General features: G+C 40.9%; 1 protein-coding gene across 2 annotated transcripts in view; it reads right to left on the bottom strand.

Moving 5' to 3' along the window:
* The window catches only part of ELMO1 (engulfment and cell motility 1), a 604300-nt gene that overhangs the window by 445228 nt on the left and 132827 nt on the right, over positions 1-26245 (bottom strand). For both annotated transcript variants that reach the window (XM_082257836.1, XM_082257837.1), the window contains exons 5-7: positions 15991-16041; positions 12411-12580; positions 3176-3211 (exon numbers count right to left, since the gene is read on the bottom strand). In XM_082257836.1, the coding sequence (XP_082113962.1) occupies positions 3176-3211; positions 12411-12580; positions 15991-16041 (257 nt within the window). The remainder of the gene's footprint in view (positions 1-3175; positions 3212-12410; positions 12581-15990; positions 16042-26245) is intronic.

Here is a 26245-nt window from a genome sequence, read left to right as displayed (position 1 = left end):
AGTATGAGAGGTGCAGCTTGGCAGTACGAGATGTAGGGCTTAATCCTGCCTTCACAAAGCTCTTTTACACATTTATATCTGACAAAGTAGGACTACCAATTCCTCTCTACATTCCTTCTCACAGCATATTTGGCTGTAGGATGGTGGGTGCTCTTTAAAGGAAACCTGTCTTGGGAGAACCATAGAGAAGTCCAATGCTCACCATTCCTCCTGAAAATTTTAGTTGCCTAGTTGCTTGGCTGTCATATGGATGCATTGGCTTCAATGCTTCCCGATTCACTGACCTGGAAATGTGATGATACTGAATTCTAACTCTCATCAGCAGCATCTATCTTCTGGGTCTGTGATTCAAAAGTATCGACTCAAGCACACACAGCAACAAACATTTTAGAAGGGGTCAGCAATGTAAGTCACCATACAATGACAAAGTTGCTTTAAAGAGGTTGTAAACCTCAGAAAAATGTTTTAAAAAAAACAAACACCTGAAAGACAAACAAATAATGAGCTAGTATGCATCGCATACTAGCTCACTATGAAATACTTACCTTAGAACGAAGCCCCGCAGTACCGACCGCTCACCTGTCTCACGGGTGACATGTTCGGTTGCCCTTCTTCCGGGTTTGCGGCATCCGGCCATCGGATTGGCTGGAGCCACAATGACGTCACTCCCGCGCATGCGCGCAGGAGCCGACGCTCACGGCACAGGGCTTTGAAGTAACAGCACGAGCGGCCGTTCCTTCAGAGCGCATGCGCCAGTGATGTCACTGGCTGCATGCAAAGTAAATATCTCCTAAATGGAGGAGATATTTAGGAGATATTTACAGTACCTATAGGTAAATCTTATTGTAGGCTTACCTATAGGTACAAGTTGCAGAGGAGGGTTTACTTCCTCTTTAAGGCAGTATAAAACCCCAAAACAAAAATGTAATACATTGCAGCTTACTAGTCCTTACATGTGGTGGCTGCATTCGTTTTCATTCAGCCTTTTTTCTTTATTTCACCTGGTGATCCTGCCAGTAACACATTTACTGTTTTAAGGTGTCTGCATTCTGGATGAAGTAGTAAAGCAGACACCTTTGGACAGTAGCATTGTCTGTCCTGTGATAGGTTAGTGTTAGACTAGCAGATTTAGATGGACTTGACTAACAAACTGAAGCTAAACTCCAGCTTTCCTTTTGGGATAAAGGTTTTACATAAATAAAAGCTGACCATTTTAACCACTTTACCACCGGAGGATTTTGCTGTCTTACGTCCAGGCCACTTTTTGCGAATTCGGCGCTGTGCGAATTTAACTGACAATTGCGTGGTCGTGCGACACTGTACCCAAATTAAATTTACGTCCTTTTTTTTCCCCACAAACAGAGCTTTCTTTTGGTGGTATTTGATCACCTGTGCGATTTTTACTTTTTGCGCTATAAACAAAAAAAGCGTTTATTTTGAAAAAATAACAATATTTTTAACATTTTTTTATATGAAATCCCCCCCCCAAAAAATGTAAAAATCAAAATTTTTTTACATTTTTGGCCAATATGTTTTCTGCTACCTATGTTTGGTAAAAAAAAATCACAATAAGCGTATTTTGATTGGTTTGCGCAAAAGTTATTGCGTTTACTAACTAAGGGAAAGATTTTTGTCATTTTTGGTGCTTTTTTTTTTTACGAGTAATGGCGGAGAACTGCGATTTTTTTTTTTTTGCGGGACTGCGACATTGTGGCGGACAGATCGGACCCTTGACTGACATTTTTGACACTTTTGGGGGTACCAGTGACATTACTGCAGTAATGAGTGCTATATATATGCACTGTTACTGTAAAAATGACACTGGCAGGGAAGGGGTTAATTTTATTGGAGAGGGAGGGGTTAATGTATGCCTGGTGCTTACTGACGTGTGGGGGGAGTGAGTCAGGGACAGATCGGATGTTCAGCTATGCTGAACACTGCAATCTGTCACTCCCTGTCACTTAGGAGATCCGCCCGCTCTGTTTACACAGGCGGGCGGATCTCCAAACTGGATTCCCTGACGATCGGGGCAGAGCAGCGGCGATCGCTGCAGCTCCTCCCCTGGCCCGACTCCCGCTGTGACTGAAAACAGCGGGAGCGCGCCTACAGGGGGAGGAGTCCAGCGACGTAGTACTACGTCGTTGGACGATAACGAACCACTTTGCCGCAGTACGCTCAATGTGAGCGGTCGGTAAGTGGTTAAGCAGCCCTGTCAATGTTAAATAGTTTGTCTCATCCCTCTAACTGCCTCTTTGCCTGGACAGCTTGGTCTGATAAAGGAAACTTAAAAATAACAGACTTAATGGCTGGATCATCAAGTGAAAATAAAGGGGAAAAAAAGAATAACAAAAGAAAAATAATGCAGTCACCACATCTAAGAATTGGTAATTCACCCAAGTTAGAATTTTTGGGTTTATTACCGCTTTAAGAATCAATCTGATTTAAAGTGTTACTAAACCCACAACAGTAAAAACAGTCTGTATAGGCAGTAAAGCGTGCTTGTTATACTCACTGTGGAACCTAAAAGGTTAATCCTCTGCATTGTGTGTAAAAAGGCTGTTTGATCCTGTCTTCTCTGATCCTCCCCTTCTTTTACTGTCCCTAATCCATCTCCTGATAGAATAGAGCCTTGAGGATACTCTGCACATGCTCAATTCTGTGTGTATTGCTAGAGAGTTTTTTTTTTTTCTTGGGAGGGTGCATGTGATCAGCACAGGGCCAATCTAGACTGTCCAGACATAGGGTTCCTGCAGCCTCATAGGACAGTCAGAGCAGAATGAAAATCCCCTTCTACAAGCTTTAACCAGCCACTAATAAAAGTCACAAGACTGCTCTAACAGTTGATGAGAAAAGGTATTTAGCAGTTTACATTTACGAACACTGAGGGAGATTAGATGTTGTGAATGCAGGGTCCTGGGTTTAGTAACACTTTAAGCTGTAACTTATAAAAAGCAGCAAAGGGTAGATAGTGAGTGACTACAATTAAAATTAGGAAAAGAGAAGCAAAATGTCAGCTAAAGTTAGAACAAAGAGAAAGACCAAGCCTAATTCCCAGCAGATCTTATGCAACTAAATGACCACCATGCAAATCGGACTTCCCCAAGCTGCTACAACAGGAAGCTGCATTCAGCATGCACACTCAGCAATGCAAATAGTGATCCAAGCAAATTCTTACCAGGCTTTCATTATCTTCTGCACCTTTTGATATCGCCTACAAAAATGTAAATAAAAATGACATGTGAGCACATATTTATGATGACACCACTTTAAAACACAATTACATTCATTTATTGTTCTTATTCAAAAGAATGAGTCCCATGAGCTCCTTTACCATGACCAAATAAAACAAATTTGGATAGATAACTTTTCATGGTATTTCTTTTTCTTTCCATCATCTGTTCTGCGATAACTTTGAAAATTCTTTGTTCCTTCCTATAAAGCAGGCCACTGCATCTTTCACACTTTTTTATTGGGTCATCATTGTGATGGAGAAAATAATTGGACAATAGGTGTGGAGTATTACCCTTGGTACCAAAACTATATTCAAGGCACAAAGCAATGGAAAAGCACAGGCAGGGCACTGGAAAAGTCGCCAGGTGCAATCCTGTGGTGAAATAGCATGATACAGTGTAATCCGTTAGGATCACAGCTTTGTATCATGTCATTTGTGTATTTACACTTTTGAATTTGCCGCCGGTTCCACTCCCCTGCGTCGCAACGCTCACAGGGAAGGGAACCGGAAGGCAAGTGCCGGCAATCGGCCGCACACAGAGCATGGAGAGAGTGTGAGGACGCTGGGGAGGATGGCGGGGGATCGCAGGGAAGGTGAGTAACATTCTGGGGTAATCCCAAGTGTGGCGCGAGGTTACCACTTTTGGTACTGAAAGTTAACCCCGAGCTACACTCGGGAATACCGCCAGGGGAGTTAAGGTAAGGTAACTGCTGCACCCCAAGGACAAGGTATCCTTTCAAATATAAATAATTTGGTAGGCAAACTGCAGGGGGCTATAGTTTATAGAAAATCAAACACCACAACTCGTCACTGTTATTTATCATGAGTCCCCTTGCTTGGGTCCACCTCCATCAAGAACTGAAAGGTCACCTACTGCATGTAGGGCCTGCATGTGCAGCTGCTTGTCGTATTGCTGTTGTGAAAAACATATCACTGATTCTATGTTCAATCTGCCCCGGCTTTAGTTCCACCCCCACTAGCTTCATCTGCACCACTGCCATTACCTGTGATGTTGTATGCACCAGGTCACCACCTCTGCATCCTAATTATTGGCAAACAAATCTCCTGTGCTCAAAGGGGATGTGACGGTGGTGGATATTGCCTAGAATCTCTATGGCTTCAGGTAAATGCACAGACCTCGTTGCCCTCCAAGGGTCTGGGGGCACCCAATGGAAACATTGTAGAAAAAAAGAGGGCACACGAACCTTGAGGCTGCATTCACACTTGAGCGTAGCGTTTTTTACCGCGATTTTTACCGCGATTTTTTCAGGCGAATTCATTGACATCTATCAAAAACGCTGGTAATCAGCCCAAAAAGAAGCTCATGTACTTTTTTCAGTTACAGGCGTTTTGCAAAATGCTCAGATGTGAACAGGGGCCATTTAAATGAATGGGGTTTTACTTGTTGGGCGTTTTGGAAGCGTTTCTTTTGAGCGTTTTTGGAGCTGAAAACGCCCAGGTGTGAATGGAGCCTGAATGTTACCTAAGTGGTGTTTATTGGTATAAAAAGTAAGGAAATATAAATATAAACATTTCAAAGTCCACATTGGACACAAAGCGACCAGGTCACCGAGACCGTGTCCAGCATGCCAGAGAACATTCCAGATGGCACATGCTTTATCACAGATTGGCTCTGAGGAAGAGGGGATCTCTCTCGGTACGCGTCAGCCATCTGAAAGGTTCCCTGGTGTGCTAGACATGGTCCCGGTGACGTGGTCGTTTTGTGTCTATTGTGGACTTTGAAATGTTTTTATGACCTATTTGTTTGTGAGTATATTTCCATACTGTTTATACAAATAAACACCACTTGGATAATGCACAAGGTTGGTGCGCCCTTTTTTTCTCCCAACAATGTGACCCTAATTATTGGGTATGTACAGCCCAAACTATTTTTTCTATTATTGGAGTGGGGCAATATTTTAACACCTGCTGTTTTTTTTGTTTTTAACTATCCGGGGCTCTCCTTTCACTTCCTTCATGGTGACAAGGGTTTTCCATAAAGGAAGTGGTGAGGGATAATTCCCAAGGGTGAAACAGAAATGAAAATGCTTCGTTTTTTTTGTAGGGTAAGGGAAGACTAGAACCACAGTCAGCTTTTTCTTTCTGTCTGTGTAGCTTTTTCAGTGAAAGGAAGTGATAGATGATGTCTTTAAGAAAGGCCTAGAAAGCAGCAAAACCTGAGAGGAGTTGTTATCCTTCCTAACTATCCAATGTAATATGTTACACCTTACCAGTCCTTAGAAGTGGTGGCTGCGTTTGTTTTCCACTTTATTATAAATTGGTAATCTTGTGAATAACACACTTCCAATGTTGTTTTTGCTTCCAGTTTATGTCACAGGAAGTGACAAGAACAATGTGTTTCTAGGAAGAGCAACGGGCATTTTGTGTACTTGCAAACAATGGGGTTGAATTACTAATAGCAAATCAGCTGTGCACTACAAGTGCACTTGGAGGCGCAGGCGCTTTAGATCTGAGGGGAAGAGCTGAAATGAGGGGAAGCTCCGCTGATTTCTATCATCCAATCATGTGCAAGCAAAAATGCGTTTTTTTTTTTTATTTTACTTGTGTAGCACCCTCCTAGGTAGGTGCTAGGAAAAAGCATCTATTGTTCCTTCTGCTTTTTAGGGTTTCCTGATCTGTTAGGTTGCCTGTCTCCAGGTGTGATTCACTGGGTCTGAGGGAGTGTCCCCACTGTACCCAATGAGGGTGCTTGTTGGACAGTGGAGGAAACCCAGCCAGTGACACACTGGCTTTTGTGGGAGTCCCAGTGGGAGGGCATTCTTGCAATGCCTCCTGGGATTGCTCATAAAAGCCGGGGGGACATGTGACAGGGTGTCTTTGGCGGGAAGCAGAGTCACAGGAGGAGGCAGACAGCTGTCTCTCCTCCTGCTGTGAATGAGGAAGGTGGTCTTAGGCAGTCGGCCTGGTGAACCAGGTGTGGAGCTGAGCTGCAGAGGATCCAGTGTAGCTGATGGTGGAGTTGCTGGCAGAGTTTTTTTTTTTGGGAAAAACAGTGTCCATGAGTACTAAGGGACTTGCCAAAGGGTCGGCCCAAGGAGGGGACCACTCCAGTGAAGTCAGGGGATTAGAGAGCTAGCTCACACAGAGAGAAGTAAAGGGGGTGCCGTGTAGAACCCTGAAGAATAGGGATAAAGGGGGTGCCTAGTTAGGCCCTGAAGAGCAATTTACAGAGCAATACAAGTTTATTAAATTCTTCTTCACTGCTAGTGACAAGGTGAAGCAGCGGCCTTGCCACACTCAGCTATAGTTAGACGTCCCAGCAAATTGTGCATAGTTCATTCAAGTTGGAGTATCCCACTCATTCCCTTCTCCTATCCAAGTTCTCAAATAAAACTACAAAAAAAAAAAAAAATCCCTAGACTGTTTCTTGACTGAGCCAGGCACTTTGAAGATACTAAACTGTTGTGTTGTTGCTATGGGTAACCCGGGGGAAAATGTAACCAGCAGCTCCCAAAGGAGTAGTGCTACAGTTGCATATCCCACTCAGGTTTAAATCAAGTGCACTTGCCTTTAGTAAATACATCCTATTGTTCTTAGCCTTCTTCAATAGGAAAACAAATTCAGTCATCACACCTAGGGGCTGGTAAGCTGCAATGTCTTAAATTTGTGTTCTTGGGTTTAGTTATGCTTTAAGGCAGTGGACTCCAAACAGTGGCCCTGAGGTCAGATGTTGTCCTTTGCTTGCTCTATCCGGCGCTTGGGGCACTATTCCATCCACAACTGACACTGATAATGGGGCACCATTCCTCCCACCAACACCAGTGGTGAGGCACTATTCCTCCCACATACACCAATGATTGGGTGCTATTCCTCCTACTGATATTAACAATGGGACACTTTTATTCCCAGTGATAGCAAAAATAGGGCACAATTTCTTCCACTTATACCAACAATGGTCACAATTCCTTCCACTGATACCAACAATAGGGCACTATTCCTTCCACTGATACCAACAATGGGGCACTATTCCTTTCACTGATACCAACAATGGGGCACTATTCCTTTCACTGATACCAACAATGGGGCACAATTCCTTTCACTGATACCAACAATAGGGCACTATTCCTTCCACTGATACCAACAATGGGGCGCTATTCCTTTCACTGATACCAACAATGGGGCATTATTCCTTCTAGCAACAATAGGGCACTATTCCTTCCACTGATACCAACAATGGGGCACTATTCCTTTCACTGATACCAACAATGGGGCACAATTCCTTTCACTGATACCAACAATAGGGCACTATTCCTTCCACTGATACCAACAATGGGGCGCTATTCCTTTCACTGATACCAACAATAGGGCACTATTCCTTCTAGCAACAATAGGGCACTATTCCTTCCACTGATACCAACAATGGGGCACTATTCCTTCCACTGATAGCAACAATAGGGCACTATTCCTTCCACTGATACCAACAATGGGGCACTATTCCTTTCACTGATACCAACAATGGGGCACTATTCCTTTCACTGATACCAACAATGGGGCACAATTCCTTTCACTGATACCAACAATAGGGCACTATTCCTTCCACTGATACCAACAATGGGGCGCTATTCCTTTCACTGATACCAACAATGGGGCATTATTCCTTCTAGCAACAATAGGGCACTATTCCTTCCACTGATACCAACAATGGGGCACTATTCCTTTCACTGATACCAACAATGGGGCACAATTCCTTTCACTGATACCAACAATAGGGCACTATTCCTTCCACTGATACCAACAATGGGGCGCTATTCCTTTCACTGATACCAACAATAGGGCACTATTCCTTCTAGCAACAATAGGGCACTATTCCTTCCACTGATACCAACAATGGGGCACTATTCCTTCCACTGATAGCAACAATAGGGCACTATTCCTTCCACTGATACCAACAATGGGGCACTATTCCTTTCACTGATACCAACAATGGGGCACTATTCCTTTCACTGATACCAACAATAGGGCACTATTCCTTCCACTGATACCAACAATGGGGCGCTATTCCTTTCACTGATACCAACAATAGGGCACTATTCCTTCTAGCAACAATAGGGCACTATTCCTTCCACTGATACCAACAATGGGGCACTATTCCTTCCACTGATAGCAACAATAGGGCACTATTCCTTCCACTGATACCAACAATGGGGCACTATTCCTTTCACTGATACCAACAATGGGGCACTATTCCTTCCACTGATAGCAACAATAGGGCACTATTCCTTTCACTGATAGCAACAATAGGGCACTATTCCTTCCACTGATACAAACAATGGGGCACTATTCCTTTTTACTGTTACCAACAATAGGGCACTATTCCTTCCACTGATAGCAACAATAGGGCACTATTCCTTCCACTGATACCAACAATGGGGCACTATTCCTTTCACTGATACAAACAATATGGCACTATTCCTTCCACTGATACCAACAATGGGACACTATTCCTTTCACTGATACCAACAATGCGGTACTATTACTCCCACTAAAACGAATGATGGGACATTGTTTACTTCCACTGATGCTAGGGCATTTTCCACAGTTTGCACCCCCCTAAAGTCTGAAGAGCTGTAAACTGGCCTTTTGTTTAGAAAGTTTGGAGACTCCTGTTTAAGGTCAAGTCCTTCTATATAAAGGCACAGTTGACAAGCTACTAATATGGCACCCTTGCCCCTCTATATCCTCAAAAAGGGAAGCTATCTCATTTATGGCTCTTCAAATGCAGGAGACTTATGTTTGAGCTTCAAGCCAAATGTCTGACAAGCCTTACCATGCAAGCCAAATATAAGGCATGCTCATCAATAATAGAGATGTACATTTACTGAATTGTAAGATGCCAGGGGACATGTGAGAATGCCAGCTGTGATTTCCGGTCCAAGACTGCAGGTCATGTATACCTGGATTTCAGGCTCTGGGGGTGAACAGAAGATGCTTTACACAGAACAAAAAGTCTACAGGCACTCTTTGATGCCTTTTGCAATCTTCTAAGTGCTTGTTTATCTTAGTACATTTTTTATTTTTATATTTTTTTCTTTATGACATGTTCACCTTAAAACTCTACAGTTTATTTTGTGACATTTTAGCACAGTCCGTTTTCTTTTTGTATGTGAAAAATTTAGAGCATTTGATAAAAGAATCTCTTTGGAACCTTGTGGCAATCTGTGATGCCTCTTTTTAACCGAAAAACATCCACAAACAGAAAATATGGATCTGCATCAGGAGATTCATTCAAGTAAATATGGAAAAAGAAAAAAAGAATATATCGCAAGGCACCAGCCAACAGTTCTCTGACTAAAGGTGACATCTGTATAATGAACCTCAGTCAATGTCAGGAGGAGCTCTCAGGACTTTCTTTCTTGACAAACAGAGCATTCTTGTAGTACAAAAAAACATTCCATTTAACAATGCCCTATAGTCCCATAACTTACACAGAAAAGAAGCAGTAATTGAAGGCACAATCTCCAGCGTATTCCCTTTATAGACCTGCACTAAATGGGATTTGGCAAGGCTTCACATTTCTTTTAATTACATTTTCTCAAAGGGCTAATTTTTACAGCACAAAACTCAAGATTTTCTCCTCCTTTCCAAAAAGACCCATTCTTAATAACACCTTAATCTTTTCAGTGTCACATGGATTTGTACAATAAGCAGAAAGGCAAACAATACATTTGTCGTTTTAACAGTTCGTTACCCATGTTCTCTTTTTACTACCATTTCCTATTATTTCAGAGAAAGTGGTTTCTAATCTCTCATCTTCTGTTTCAGAACAAAGATTTTGGAAGTATACGGGCTAGTAGCACATGAATGCCATTTTTACTTAAATGGTCAGTCCACCCAAAAAAATGTTCTAGTTTGGTATTTTAATCTCATTTATTTATTAAAGCGTATGTCAGGGCAACAAAAATACCGGCAGTATCTCTTCAATACATACACATCATTTTTGTGGTGTCAGTCTCTCCGAGCTGTCTTTTGCTAAACTATTTAGAGCTCCCTCCTATCCTCCTCTCAACAAAATATATTTTTCTGTAGCCCCAGACATGAGCTGGAAGAAGTAATTAGGCTCCCTAAGATTGTAACTCTGGCTTGCACCCCCATTACGGTGTTGAAGCCGTGTGACCCAGGCACCAACATCACCACCACAGCTTCTCTCCCTGGCTATTTGACTGACAGGTCGCAAGGGAGATGAAATGTGATTTTACTTACTTAGCCCAGCTACCTGTCTTGGAGGGCAGAGTGGTGGGAAAAAGAGATCCCAGGACTAGGCTGTTGGGGAGATAGTAGGCTGCAGAGCAACTGTGTGGAGAGCAGAGAATCAAAGCCAGAGACACTAGTCCAGAGCCTACTGGAGAGTGCCACCTGCAGCCTAGACAGGTTCACTAGACACCAGGGCATTGTGGGCTGGTGCTCACCTGACTCCCTCAGAGATGCATCACAGCACAGGGACCACCAAGGACAGTATGGCCTACACTTCTCATCCTCTATCATCTAGCCAGAGGCACTATGACCTACTTCTATCTGCCTCCATTCAGCCTACCATCAGGGCCTGTTGTCAAGAGGACATCTACGCCTCATCGATGTGGTGAAAGGCTTTTTGGCCACCTCTATGTATTGTACTGGTTTGCTGTCAACGACCTTTGTTGCTGCTGTTAGCAGTGCTCTGCCTAAGGAGACTGACTTGCCTTTCTCTTGCTTTAAGATTATCCTCACTTGAGATTAAGTGTTCCAATGCAAGTTTTATTATTGCCACACTGTCAACAGACTTGTTTGTTACTCCACTGGCCAGTGGTTAGACAGGGCCTGTGCAACTTAGACTGCACTGCTATTGGTGCTATATTTGGCACTATCATTTGCATTACCTTACATTGCCAGGAAAATTACCTGTTACTGCTCTGTTGATGCAACTTCCTTTTTTGCCTAGTGCATTGTGGTGGCAGAGCCATTACACAGGCAACCGGGGAAACAAAGGGTATCTGCTTTGCAGCATATGTATTGTTCCAGTATTTGATATCTGGATAATCCAGCCATTACTGAAACTGTTTACTAAGCACTTCCCTTATGCCGGTTATACACAGGCCAAATATAGGCCAAAATCAGCCAGTACATAGAAATAGTACATTCCGCCCATGTGTACAACTGCTTGTCTGACAGAAGCCAGTCTCACTACTGGCTTCTGTTGAATGAGCATGCAAGAAATCACTGTCCTCCCTTTTTCCTCCTGCAGCTGCAGGAGGAAAATGGAGGAGATTGGTTCCTCTGTATGCTGCCCCCGCCGCTCCTCCTATTCAGCTCACTTGTGTTCTGCTGTCTCTGGGCCCCTGTGTGCTCCCCTGGTCCCCCCCCCCTCTACTGTGCTGCCCCCCCCCCCCACTGCTGCAGGGGATGTGTCACAATAGAGAACCAGGAAGGGGTCGGTAACTATGTAATTTACCTTCCTTCCTTTTCTAAATGGACAGTGTCATTGTCAGTGACATTTAAAAAAAATAAAACAAAATGATAAAAAAATAATACAATTAAAATACCAAAAAATAAAAACTACTGGCATCAGTGGGTGAACTTCCAGGATCGTAAAGGTCACACTTGCAACCGGGCCCTGGCATTCAACCACCGTGAGGAGGCCCCAAGATGGCAGGAAGGGGGCCCACTGCAGAACTTGTGAAAGGGTCCCGCTGCAAGACCGTAATAAAGGGCCCCGCAAAGAGAGTAAAGGGCCCCAGGATCAGAGGAAAGAGCTCCAGGCTTGAAGGGAAGGGCCCTGGCCAGGGGTTCTTGAACTAGGGCCCTGAAGGTTCTAGTTACGTCTCTGCAGCATCCGATCAGTGCTGGCAGGTCCCCCTCACAGAACACAAGAGCATAGCGGGGGAGAACACTGTAATAACATCGCTTGTGTTAGTATAATGATCAGTGAGGTTTACGTATAGTATGTACCAGACTTTACAGGGCTTATACTGGCTTAAATAAAACCCATTTTATCATTACTTGTGATGTTGGCAAGTTGTTGGGTCCAAGAGAACACAAGGAATGAGCAAATAACCGCTCCTAATATCTAACAAGATCAACAAGCACCCTTTGGCACATATGGAACAGATATAACAAAACTTTTTGTTACATTTAATAGAGTAGAGATGTTCAGTATTAGCGGAGATGAATATGGATCACTTACTCATTGCCACTTTCCACCATCTGAGTAAGGAGGTAGATGCCATCCAGGTTAATGAATTCTTGTGCAAATGTAATATCCCTTGAAAATTTTGCCAAATCTTTTAGTGCTTCAAGTTTGACATCCATGCTGGAAGATTGGACTCGGTCATTGAGTTGCTGCGCAGTGTGAGTCTTAATATAAGAAATATTAGAAAGTGAGTGAGAGCAGATACCTGACAGATTGAGAAGATTTACAATTAACACTTCTTGACACCTTAGTGAACGTCCTGGTGAACAGGTACAGACATTTATGTACAGACCGTTAAATCACCACCACCCCAGTCCTGGACTCACATGTTTCTGATCCAGGGAGATATAACTGATTAGATTGCCCTAACCTACTGTATGTGCTCTCTAATTACTTTTATTTCAATCAACTTCCTATCCCAATATTCCACTGGATTGGTAAAGGGACAGTTAGGTTCTAAACAAGAGGTGCCTGCACATACTTTTGTTTATTTTTAGGAGCACCCCAGGATCCCTTTAACCTGGTTTGCTCAGTATACAGCAGTTGCATCCATATCTAAAGCTTAAAATGGACTCTCTCAGTCAACATTGGCTATTTGCATTCCTTATTCTGCTAGTATTAGAAAATAGATAGGAAGGTATATTATATTTATGGGTTTTAAACTTTCTTTTTTACATTTCTTCAGTTACTTCCTGCTTTCCATGCCTAGGCAGTCGATGTCACTCCCTCCAAGAGTCTTCAGGAGGGGAGGAGGCATTTTCTCGGCTAAGAACACGATCCTGCCTGCATGCCTAAGCAAAGGGCAAATGGATTCCAGGAAGTAAATGCTACATGAATCATCTGCCCAAGATGGCCAGGAACAGAAATGCTAGGGAGGGGTGTTTCAAAGTGATTTCTGAACAAGATAAAGCATTCAGACATGGATAAATGGGTGAGCTTTCTTTGAATATTAAAAATGAAATCGTGTTTATGTTTGTGGTGCTCGGGTACAGTGTAGTTCCTCTTTAAGCAGGGCAGACGCTAGTAGAATTTCATCGTTTAGTGCTCGGGTGCAATGTAGTTCCTCTTTAAGCAGGGCAACAACTAGTAAAATTTAATCGTTCAGTGCTTGGGTGCAGTGTAGTTCCTCTTTAAGCAGGGCAAACACTAGTAGAATTTAATCGTTTAAAAAAAAAAAATTGTAAAATGTTAAGTTTGATTTTCTAATCATTATTGAGTACACTGAAGAAAAATATTTGAAGGGGCAGGAAATTTTTTTTCTTGAGCGAACACATTTCTTACAGTCAATGTCGTTTTTGTGTGGGAAAGTCCAATCACTCTAAAATTGAATGGTAAAAGCAATTTTTTAAAAAGCTTTCAAACAACATATATCATGTCATTGAATATACTGATGAGAACTTTCACATGAAAATCTTCCAATGTGTGGCCAGCTTTAGGTTTTGCCACAGTACAATTTCCTATGCCACGAAAGCCAGTGGAGAGAAAGGCACACAATAATGGGAGTGGGGGAAAGCTCCAGTTTTGGAAGTTTTATTAACACAGTGAGCACATATTGAGACTTTATAGGGGCTCAGAAAGAAAATCAAAAGGTAAGAGAAGCCACATTTGTGTTTCTTCTTTTATGTCAGTAAAGTTGTTACAAAAATCTATGTTGCACTGTAGACTTCTGCTTCTCCTCCCAATGTTGCACTGTAGACTTCTGCTTCTCCTCCCTACTCTGGTTCCTATAACAAAAGGTAAGTCTATATATGTACCTACCCTAGATGCTAACAGCTAAGAAGAGGTGACCTGAACTTGGTTTTCTGAAAATTTCATGGTTGTTAATGGTGGCAGCTATCCTCAAAGGAAGCCAGCTCTGTGATGTAAGGCAAGACAGGGAAACACAGGAAGCGCCATGTGAGTGTAGTCTTACTGTAAACAATTTAATGGCAAAATAAAAAACACTCACAGGATAGAAGTTAAAATATGCTCATCTGTTTGAGGTGTTATTCAGGTCTCTCATGAAGTCTGACAACTGCCTCCACGGGCTGCTGGAATGGCTAGGGGTCCACTGCACATCCTGTGGCCATCAGGAAGTCCCATGGGACCAGCGTGGAACGCACAGAAGTGACATCCCTGGAAGCATGGAGGAGACTGGGAACACTGAGCTGAATAGGCAGGCTACGCGCTCAGAACTTCAGCTCCTTCTACTGGCCTAGCCTGCCGATTCAGCACAGTGCTCCCAGCCATCTCCCCGCTTCTGGTGACGTGAGTTCCGTGCGTTCCACCCTGGTCCCGTCGGACTTCCTGATGGCCACAGGATGTACAGCGGACCCCTAGCCACTCCAGCAGCCTGTGGATGCAGTTGTCAGATGTCATGAGAGACCCGAATGACACCCCCTTACAGATAAGCATATTTAAATTTTTATCCTGTGAGTATTTTTTATTTTGCCATGAAATTGTTTCCAGTAATACTACACTCAGGTGGCGCTTCCTGTCTTTTTCTTAAATAATGATTGCTGTCAATGCTGTGTGGCTGAACATGTGGATTTATTCCCTATCTTTTGGTCAGCTCATCAAAGCCAGAATTACAGAATTCTAATTTATTCCATCCTACAATGTAAACTGGGCACTTGTAGCCCCAAAAATTCAGAAGTGCTGCTACTAGGTATTTCTAAACCTTTCACCTTGCAAAATCTGATCAGACTGCTTAGTTTTGACATTTGTAAATCTACCTTGCTCCAGGAAGAACCCTCAGCTTGCTACCACCAGAATGTTTTTGACTTCAGTCGACAAAGGCTTACCCAAGATTAATTTTTTCTTTACAAAGCCACGTCTTGTCTGAATAAATCTAATAACATTTGGGGACCTTGGTTCGGTTGAAAGTGCCTCTGCTACTAAACTTCTTCCTCATTGCTCTTTGGCACAACGTATTGTTATATTAAGTCCTACTGTATCATTTGTGCCTATTGTGCCATCTGCTATGAGGGGAAGACGTTGGCCCGATGTATGTCTGCAGTGTATATGTGTGAGAGCATATTTCAATGTTCGCAACGCAATATGCATTTTGTGTTTGGGTTTTTTTAGGTTACTTTTATTAGTCAATTTCATACTGATTTGAAATTTATAATGCAAAAATAAACACATTTAAAATAAAAAAATAAAAAAGTGTATGTCAAAACGATGCAATCTCTGAAATATATGCAGATTTATCCACGTTGTATCCCTTTAGAGACCCTGCCAGTACAGAAAACTATCTGCTGATATGAGAGAAATGCAGGTCTTATTTCCTGTTGTCGGCTATCAACATGTAACATTTTAGTTGACTGAATGGTGTCAGTCCTTGCCAGTTCTCCTTTGCTAAACTACTCAAACTGCCCTCATCTTACTCTCCACAACAATTTTGTTTTGCATTTACCAAACTGACAAAAAATGCTTTCATTCGTATATTTTACAGACCAAAGAGAGCAAATAAGAGAAGTTAACGGTTAGGATTTACATACACTTTAGAGTTAGCGATGCCATGTAAACACTTTGTTTAAAGTTGTTAATGTTAAACATTTCCTAAATAAATAAATGTAAACTAAACACTTACTGGGGATGCGGTTAACCGAAGAATAGCTCCATTCTTGATCTCATTGCGATTCTATAAAAAAAAAAAAATGTACATATTAAAATAAATGAAATGTATAAAAAAGTATCCAAACCACAAAAAAATTAAAACAATCAGCCACTAGATCACGAAGCAACTGGTACTTGAATCACACTTTTATAGTAAAGCTTATGGATAATTCCCACTGAAATTGGAACAAATGGAAGCAATTAACAAGCCGAGTGCATACAAAGCAGGATAAAAATAGATTAGTCATGAACATTTACACTGCATTCACTCTTCGCTTACAGACGTGTAGACTTAAAGAATTTCCCTACAAGTCAAAAAGTCATACTTTAAAGGTCATGTTCATCCCATCTCTGCTTTCCTGATTTCAATTTCAAGGAGGATACCATTTTAAGATGCTGTGGTTCAGTAAAAAATGGGTACGTAAGCGGGCATATGGTACAAAATATAATGAAGTGAAAATATATCTCAACTAGCCGCGCATACACCAAACTCCAATAGGTGAAAATATATATAAATAAACAAACAAATACATTATTTATTTGTATATATATATGTATATATTCACCTATTGGAGTTTGGTGTATGCGCAGGCTAGTTGAGATATATTTTCACTTCATTATATTTTGTTTATTTTTTAAGCCGCAGCAGAACTTTGTGATCATTAATTTGATTACCTTATTGGATACACATATTTATTATTTATTTGAATATTTACTTAAAAGCATAAGATCTTTTTTCTAATAGGACATATGGTACAGCCTAACAGTAATGACAGTTGCAATTTTCCGTCATATTTAATTTGTTATCTAGAAGTCTCAGAACAGCAACAAAATATTAAAAGTAGTTTGGTGGAAATATGTCACAGTGTCCTGATTTGTAACCTACAAAAGTTACAAATCATGTGTAGGAGTATTTACCAGTACCATCATTATTATTATATCACCATCATTAATAACATCATTGACAACAGACATATAAAATTACATGGAGCTTGATTTAGGAAAACTGGAAAAGAAAAAGAATTAAGCATCTATTCATATGATACTTCCCAGTTTCTCTGAAAATTTTGCCAATTTGCAAAGTATAGAGAATTTTATATAGTATATATATATTTACATCTCAGTACTAGAAAATTTTCAAGGGAAGGCTGGCTGGACTCATAAAAGCAAGGCAAGCTCAGAGTCTAAAACATTACCCTGAAATAACTGCATTAAGTCAATCTTGAGCTTGAATGTTTAATATATTTAAATGTTCTAAGCTACTAATAGCTGACACCAAGGACCATTAAAATCTATTTAATTCAAACTAGCTCTGCTAGAAAAACAAGCAATGATTTGGCATGCTAACAAGCTCAGTCATTTCAGGTTTCCAAATGGGACATCATTCTAGCACAGTACAAATTAATGTAGTAAACAGAGAACACGGAATAGGTTTTACAATTGTACCTGTTAGGATAGAAATTGTTTGGTTTGCACAGCATGAGAAAAATACTGTACACTCAATTTGAGAATAAACCAGAAGTAAAAATAATTATTGCTAATTTAGTCAAACATATAAATAATTACTGATAATTTGTTGGTATGTTTAAAATTACTTGAGAGACTTCCTAAAGTTGGTATTATTTTGACCAATCACTTTGTTTTCCCATAACCCAGGAAAAAAACAAGATAACTACTATTCTTAAAGGGTAGCTCCACTTTTGTGGGGGAAAAAAGTAGCAAATAAAGAAAAAACAATATAGCGTATACAATTGCGACACAAATCATATTGTAATGGAATGTTATTAAAAATTACTTTTCCTTTTCAATCTGCAGCTGTTGTAATTTTCTGAAAATGAAATGCAATATGGCTACCTGGAGGTGTTCTGTACACAGAATGCTTACTGACCACACCCCAGAAACATTTCCTGCCTGTGTGATTGGCTCACCAATTTTACCAGAAGTCTGCCTAAGATACAAGTCAGATTTCTGGCATCCCCTGCAACAAAAATGCCATTTTTGGTGAGATACTCCCAATAGGAACACATCTAAAAGGTATGCAGGCCCAGCAGATTTCCTCATTAGAGCTCTGCAGCAGTCACAGCTGATAGGTAATTATGAAACCACTCCCATTTGACCCACTCAGCACAGAGGAACAAACAATGATTTCTTCAGAATAACAAAAGGTAGGAATCTGCAACAAAGTTTAATAAAACCCTTGTAATGTACATAGATCACCCAGAGGGAATGTTTTTTTCTGAACAAAAGTGGAGTTACGCTTTAAGTGTAAGAACCCATAGAAACCAATTAGAATTTATTATGCACTAGTCTGAGTTCAACACAGTGAATTTTGATTTGGTCACTGCATTTAAGAACTAGCACTTCTAAATAAGAATACATTGTTTAAATGCCAGTGTTTCACAGGAATTCATATGATGTTTATGAGTTCTCGTATCTGTCCCTCTTATCTTATGAGAGATATGATTAGCTCAGCAGCAGACCCAACTGAATCAACGGTTTAGACATAAGCTATTTTCAAAATCTGCACCATGCTGGCCTGAAATATGACATGAGATAACAGTTTCCACAACAGGAGCTTTAAGCAATGCTTTTGTCATATTGGGCATCACAACTGTCAAGAGTTAAGCCCTGTTCACACGATCAGAATAGCATACAAAAAATACCACTTTCGAATCGATCGTATGATAATCTGAACGTTAGTACACAGCCTTTGTCTGAAATTGTTTTGAAGGGACATGCACAAACATTTTTCTCATGCGCTATCAGATCGTACGATTTTTGTTTAACCAGTACAGTTTTTGTCCGAAAATAAAATGCAATACAAATACATTGCAGCACTTCCCAATTTTTATTCTGTCGTACGAGAATTTTTGTAAAAAAAAAGGATAATCATTTGTCTGATAATTTAATTGTGTGTACTAGGCTTAGGGGACTGTTAATTTCTTACAGTTAAAAATCAGATTTAAACTTTTTAAAAGTTCTTATTTTGCTGGTCAGATTTAAACACAATTTAGAGCAACCAGTAAGAGCCCATTCACACTACCGCGACTGGTCAGCCTGACAAGTCGCAGTCCATGCAGTGCTACGGGAACCGTTCTAATAGGAGCGACTCAAGTCGCTCTGACTTAGAAAGTAGTTCCTGTACTACTTCGGGGTGACATCGGAGCGACTTGCATTGACATTCATTATATGAAGTCTGTGCAATTCGCGCCGAAAGTCGCGGTGCACGCGACTTCACAGGTCGCCCCCGAAGTCGTGCCGTGCTAGTGTGAACCGGCACTGAAAGTACTCTACAGTCCAAACTCAGTGATCCACAGAAGCACCTTCATTCTCAAAAATGTTAAGCACAAAGGTTGCCCTCATCTGAGCTTTAATTGTTAAATGTCAAAACCTATGCTGGTAGTAAGTATAAGAAATGTTACTATTTAAAGTCACTAGGGAGAATCAAATTTAGGACTCCAAATGAGACGCCTATTTGAATCGGACTTTTTCCTGTGGGTAAAACGACAAACATGGATGCTAATCAGGCACCCGATGTCCTCCTTATCAATCAACATCATTGTCTGTTAGGAAGCCAGTGGCTGACCTGCACAGTGCACAAGGTTGCAAGGATGCACAATAAAAACCTATGGCTTTGTGTAATGAAAAAAAGGCATGCTTGACCTAAGCACTGGCTTCTTGAAAATCTTTGGGCAATTTGTGACAATGTTTAGACATTTTGCTAATGCACCACTGAAGGGAAGGCACCATGGTTATAAAAAAATCTAGAAGTCGAGAATAGCAAAAAAAGAATAAAAGTAGTAGTAAAAATATTACATGCTGGCCACATAGTGAGATTTATTTTGGTCTGTAAAATTCATCAACTTCAGAAGCTCACCTGACTGGATGTAATTGAAATTGGTTGTTTAGGTGAGGAACTCACATTACTTACAGTGCATCCGGACAGTATTCACTAGAACAGAAAAATTAGTTTTGGATAGATTCTTTACTATACTAATTTTGTTTAGTTTGGTTTCAGAATTTCTTTAGTTTTGTTTAGTTTTCGTTAAATTTCATTTCATTCTTTAACGAATTTCAACTTTTCAGAACTATTAGAATTTAGACAGAACGATTAGAATTTGGATTGGTCGAAAAACGATAGACCGATCTGAATTCTGTGTGAAGAAATAGCTGGTTGTTAAGCAGCAGGCCGGGAAGCTAGCCGCCCACGTCCTTGATAAGCTGTAGTCAATCATGACGTTCATCATAAAACGTTAACTTGTCTACTGTCCCGTTTGTCTGGTCGGACGTTGAATAAAGAAACTTCATTGTTTCATTTCAGCTGTGGAGTGCGGTCGTATCTTTCTTTGGTATCTTCATGGTTTACGGTGGTGAGCCGAGGCGAGTGTTGTACCTTCCCCTTTTGGCCTGAGCAGTGTATGTATGTTTAGTGGACTTAAGTGATCTGTCAACGGGCTTTCCCACTAAAAGGTTAATGTAAAGAAAAAACCGCCGGCATTGCCCTGCAATAGGAAAATGTAAAAGAGAAAAAAAAAAGTGTAGGCCCCCCACCCCCCTGTCAATACTTTCAGGTCTGGAGTGGATTTTAAGGGGAACTCCACGCCAAAATAAAAAACATAAATAAATAGCGTGTCCCTCAAGTCCATACCAGACCCTTTCCTGAGCATGCAGCCTGGCAGGTCAGAAAAGAGTCGGGGGAGGAGTGCCCCCCCTCCTCCTTAACCATACCAGGCCACATGCCCTCAACCTGGGGGGGGGGGGTGCTTTGGGGCAGGGGGGCTCTGCCCCCCATCCTAAAGCACCTTCTCCCCATGTTGATTGGGAAAAGGGCCTCTTCCCGTCAACTCTGGGCTGTGAATGTCGGGGTCTGTGGGCAGGGGCTTATGAGAATCTGGAAGCTCCCATGTGATTGGGTATAGGTACTTCGTATCCGTACCCATTTACCCAAAAAGTGACAAAAAATTAAAAAAAAAAAAAACACACAATTTTGCCAAATCCTTTATTAAAAAATAAAAAAACAGTGTCCCCTGATGTAGATGCATCGTCAATCACACTGCCCCCAAGAAGAAAGAATAAAAGAAAAATTGCTCTCGCCGACAGGGAGGCTCTATGCCTACTGCAGGCACTTCTGTTTGACAGTTCTTTTATTGGGAAGGGGCGGGGCCACCTGTCTACTTCACCTGGTAGCACAGCCCCCTTCTGACGTCACAGACCGGTATATGCTGGGTCCGAAGGGGCGGTGAGGTAGACAGGTGGCTGCACCCTTCCCTATAAAAGAACTGTCAAATGGAGGAGCCTGCAGTAAGCATAGAGACTCCCTGTCGGCAAGAGCGATTTTTTTTCCCCCTTTTTTTTTTTTTTGGGGGTCGGCAGGCGGGATTGATGATGGATCTACATCGGGGAACACAGTTTTTTATTTTTTAATAAAGGATTTGTCAAAAACGGCATCTGTGTTTTTATTTATTTTTTTTGACACTTTTTTGGTAGATGGGTACAAGTACTATGTTCCTTTTACAGGAAAAGTCAAGATCATCCTATAACTTTAGCAGCTTCTCTGGATCAGCTCAAGGTTTTGACATACAGAGGTTGATTTACTAAAACTGGAGAGTGCAAAATCTGGTGCAGCTGTGCATGATAGCCAATCAGCTTCTAAATACAGCTTGTTCAATTAGGCTTTGACAAAAAAAAAACCTGGAAACTCATTGGTCCCTGATCAGAGCTGCACCAAATTTTGCACTCTTCCGTTTTAGTAAATCAATCCCCTAGTTCTCACTGAAGGTAATCTCTGTTGTTTTTTTTTTCCATATTTTCAGTTGCTAGGCTTGTAATATTTTTTTTATCTTGGACTGAATAAGTGAGTGAAGTGATATATAGGCTTTTAATTTGCAAATATTAATCATCCTCTAAATGACTGGTGGCGATCAGCTAAATAAGCTTTATGCAGCTTTATTTTAGGGTAAAAAAACATAATAACAGATCAGTAAAGTATCATTTAAATATAAATGTTCGAGAACGATGACGCTACAGCTGTCATTATCTATGGAAAAACAAATTTTCTAACCAGAGCAGACCGCAAGTTCCTTTTTCCAATGTTTACCTTGAACACAATTATTCATTCATTTGACTGGAAAAATATATTTCACAGTTTAATCAGAGTTGAGAAAAACACATCAAACTCACTGTACAAACATACCATAAAAAAGCAGCAACAAAATACAGCTGTTAAAGAAAACTTTTCGCAAGCTTGGGCCATTCAGACTATTAAAAAAAACAAATGCAGAGGGTACTTTTAGTAAAAACTCAGTGACTTTTCTGGTAAAGTAGAGCTTGACTACCTTCCTGTAAACTCTCATACCTTTCCTTTGGTTTCTTAAAGTTCTATTAACCCAGATACAAAAATGTTGTGTATTGCAGCTTACCAACACTTACAGTGCCTTGAAAAAGTATTCATACCCCTCGAAATTTTCCACATTTTGTCATGTTACAACCAAAAACGTAAAAGTATTTTATTGGTATTTTATGTGATAGACCAAAACAAAGTGCACATAATTGTTAAATGGAAGGAAAATGATGAATAGTTTTTAAAGATATTTTACAAATTAATATCTGTCAAGTGTGGTGTACATTTGTATTCAGCCCCCCAATACCTTGTAGAAGCACCTTTTACTGCAATTACAGCTGCAAATCTTTTTGGGTATGTTTCTCCCAGCTTTGCACATCTAGAGTGGCGTTTTTGCCCATTCTTCTTTGCAAAATAGCTCAAGCTCTGTCAGATTGGATGGCGAGCATCTGTGAACAGCAATTTGCAAGTCTTGCCACAGATTCTCAATTGGATTTAGGTCTGGACTTTGACTGGGCCATTCTAACACATGAATATGCGTTGATCTAAACTATTTCATTGTAGCTCTGGCGGTATGTTTAGAGCCATTGTCCTGCTGGAAGTTGAACCTTTACCCCAGTCTCAAGTCTTTTGCAGACTCGAACAGGTTTTCTTCTAAAATTGCCCTGTATTTGGCTACTCCATCTACAACATGATGCTGCCACCACCATGTTTCACGGTGGGGATGGTGTGTTCAGGGTGATGTGCAGTGTTATTTTTCCACCACACATAGCGTTTTGCTTTTAGGCCAAAAAGTTAAATTTTGGTCTCGTCTGACCAGAGCACCTTCTTCTACGTTTGCTGTGTCCCCCTCCTGCAATTGTATACGCTATATATTTTTTTTTCTTTATTTGCTACTTTTTTTCCCTAAAGGAAGTTACCCTTTAAATGGTTTGTCCCAACCCTTGGTTGTCCCCCACGTTTGATGCACAGCTTGTTCTGTTACAGGAAGTTGGAAACATACTTAACTGCTGGTTTACCAGGTGAAAACAAAGAAAAAAAAGCCTAGAAAAGGAAAACCAATGCGGTAGCCATATCCAAAGCCTTATGCACCCAGGTGTATGAATATATCCAAATATGATGGATTTTTTCCTGTCAGAACTTGGCAGAAAAAAATGTCTCTAATGTTGTGTGTAGATGCAATATAATACATCCTAAGCTGCAATATATTACATCCTAGGAAATCCTAAAAACATGACCTGTTGGGGGTACTTAAGGCCTGGAGTTGAGAAACATTGGCCTAACTGACCAATAGGAAATCCAATGGGCTATAGGGTAAGTTTACCTTTTATAGCTAACGACAGGATTTTATATAGAAATTCAGCTGCCTTTATCTTATTATTTACTGACATTTTGGTCTTCACTTAAGAAACATTATTTTGTTATTCATTTTAGTCAATTTAGAATGGCTCAGGTTTGAGACCCCTCAGTTTATCACTTAACCACTTGCCGACTGCCAGCAGTACATTTAATGCGGCAGGTCGACTCTGTCCCGCGAAATGACGTAACTGTACGTCCCTTCCCGGTACCACAAGTGGGGGCGTGCGCGTGCCCACTCGCCACGGCGGAAGCTGATCTGCGCGTCAGGCGGCCGCGATTGCTCCCCGTGGAGACAGAATGGCAGTCTGCCATTGTAAACATGGCAGACCGCTGTTCTGTCAGCAATGAACACAGGCCTCCTGTGTTCCTCCTATTTAGGAACACAGGTCTCTGTGTTAATTCCATAAGTACACCCCCACACAGTTAGAAAACACCCCCTAGGGACACATTTAACCCTTGGATCGCCGCTGGTGTTAACCCCTTCCCTGTCAGTGTCATTAGTACAGTAACAGTGCATATTTTTAGCACTGATTACTGAAGTAACGTCACTGGTCCCCCAAAAGTGTCAAAAATGTCAGTTAGGTGTCCGATCTGTCCAATGTCACAGTCCCGCTGAAAATTGCTGATCGCTGCCATTACTAGTCAAAATTAAATAAATAAAAATGACAAATCTTTCCCCTAGTTTGTGGACGCGAAAACATTTGCGCAAACCAATCAATATACTTTTATTGAATTTTTTTTTTACCAAAAATATTTAGCAGAATACAAATTGGCTTAAAATGATAAAAAAAACATTTTTTTATTTTTTTTTTTTTTTATTGGGAATGTTATATAGCAGAAAGTGAAAACTGAATTTTTCAGAATTGTCGCTCTTTTTTTTTTGTTTATAGCGCAAAAAATAAAAAAATCGCAGAGGTGATCAAATACCACCAAAAGAAATCTGTATTTGTGGGGGAAAAAAAAAGACATCAATTTTATTAGGGTACAGAGTCGCACGACCGCGCAATTGTCCGTTAAAATAACGCAGTGCCAAATCGCAAAAAATGGCCTCGTCATTAAGGTGGAAAACCTTCTTCTCACCTAATTCCCTCCTGACACGGCCAATAAATTGCCTCCTTTTCTGGGAGGGCCTCTGTTTACTGCTGTAGCATCCTCTATAGATCGACCTCATCTACATATTGAGGGAGCTGCAGACACTATCTGGTCGGGGGGGGGGGGGGGATGGCTGAAAATGTTGGGAGGTGACCATTCTGAAGGGTTAGAAAAGGGTTAGAACCACTGTCAGATTTTTATTTTGCTTTCTATGTCTCCATTAGGTGTATTCATTTTCTCTGCAATTGTCCTGATCACAAGTGTCACTAGAAATTAAGGTGGGGGTAAGTTCAAAAAGTTTGAATTGCCATCAGAATAGGAATAGGGTGGAAATCTTCCAATGGGGACATTTATTCCCATAAAAACTGAAAAGAGATGCAAAAGATATCGTCTTCTTTTCTTCTTAAAACTACAGGACAAGTACAGTCAGCCCCTGAGTTACATACATCTAACCTACATACAACTCTTACAAATGGCAAGAGACAACAGGAAGTGAGAGGAAATTTACCCCCTAGGAAGGGAAATTCACTACTATAAGAGTTCTCATTGGAAAAAAAGGTGTCTCTACTGACGCTTTATCACCAATCCTGGTTTCCACAACAACCCAAAATGTTCAAAATCCAATTGTTACAGGGACAGAAAGTGAGGTAAAATCTTCTGAACAGGGGCAAAGACAGTAAACAAACATTACAGGGGTGTTAACCCTTCCCTATGCAATACAAAAAGTAAACATTTTTTAGCTGGAATTACACTTAAAAAATGTACCATTTCCAACCTTCGTACAAATTCAACGTAAGAACAAACCAACAGAACCTATCTTGTTTGTAACCTGGGGACCACCTGTAAAGGGAAATCTACATAATGAGACACAGATGACAAGGACAAAAACAAACACATAGATGCAGAAGTGGTCCACGGGTGTGTTTTCTAGTTGTGCTACCATCTGTTATTTTTAGTGATCTTCTACATGTCAACAATCGGGTAGGGGTCTATTAGAGTCCTAATGTCTCCATAAAGCGGACATGTCACTTCTATCAAGTACAGGGCTTATCTTCTTCCTACATGCCAGAAGTAGAGGAATAATATGAAGAAAAGAAGAAAGATCCGCGCTTAGGATAAGCTATCTATAAAATAGTGCGTAAAATTTCTATAAATAAAACACTAATGGCTGCTGCCCACTCCAAAAGATGCACCCCCAATGGGGGAGCGTCAGGTGTAAATGTCAAAAAGGGAAGTGATTGGCGCTGCCAGGAAAGTAGGTTAATGGGAAATCTGGGTTAGGCTCCTATAGTTCAAGACCAAGTTCAACACATGCAAATGCACATAAAATGTATGTGGGAATGAGAACTATATAAGTAATAGGATATAAAAACACAATGGGTGTGTAATATGTGTGTAAAATTAACACTATGTGCTGACACCAAATCAATAAATAAAT

Source organism: Pelophylax lessonae (assembly GCF_965119305.1).
Source record: "Pelophylax lessonae genome assembly, chromosome: 5".
Lineage (NCBI taxonomy): Eukaryota > Metazoa > Chordata > Amphibia > Anura > Ranidae > Pelophylax > Pelophylax lessonae.
This window is presented reverse-complemented; position numbering and strand designations above follow the sequence as displayed.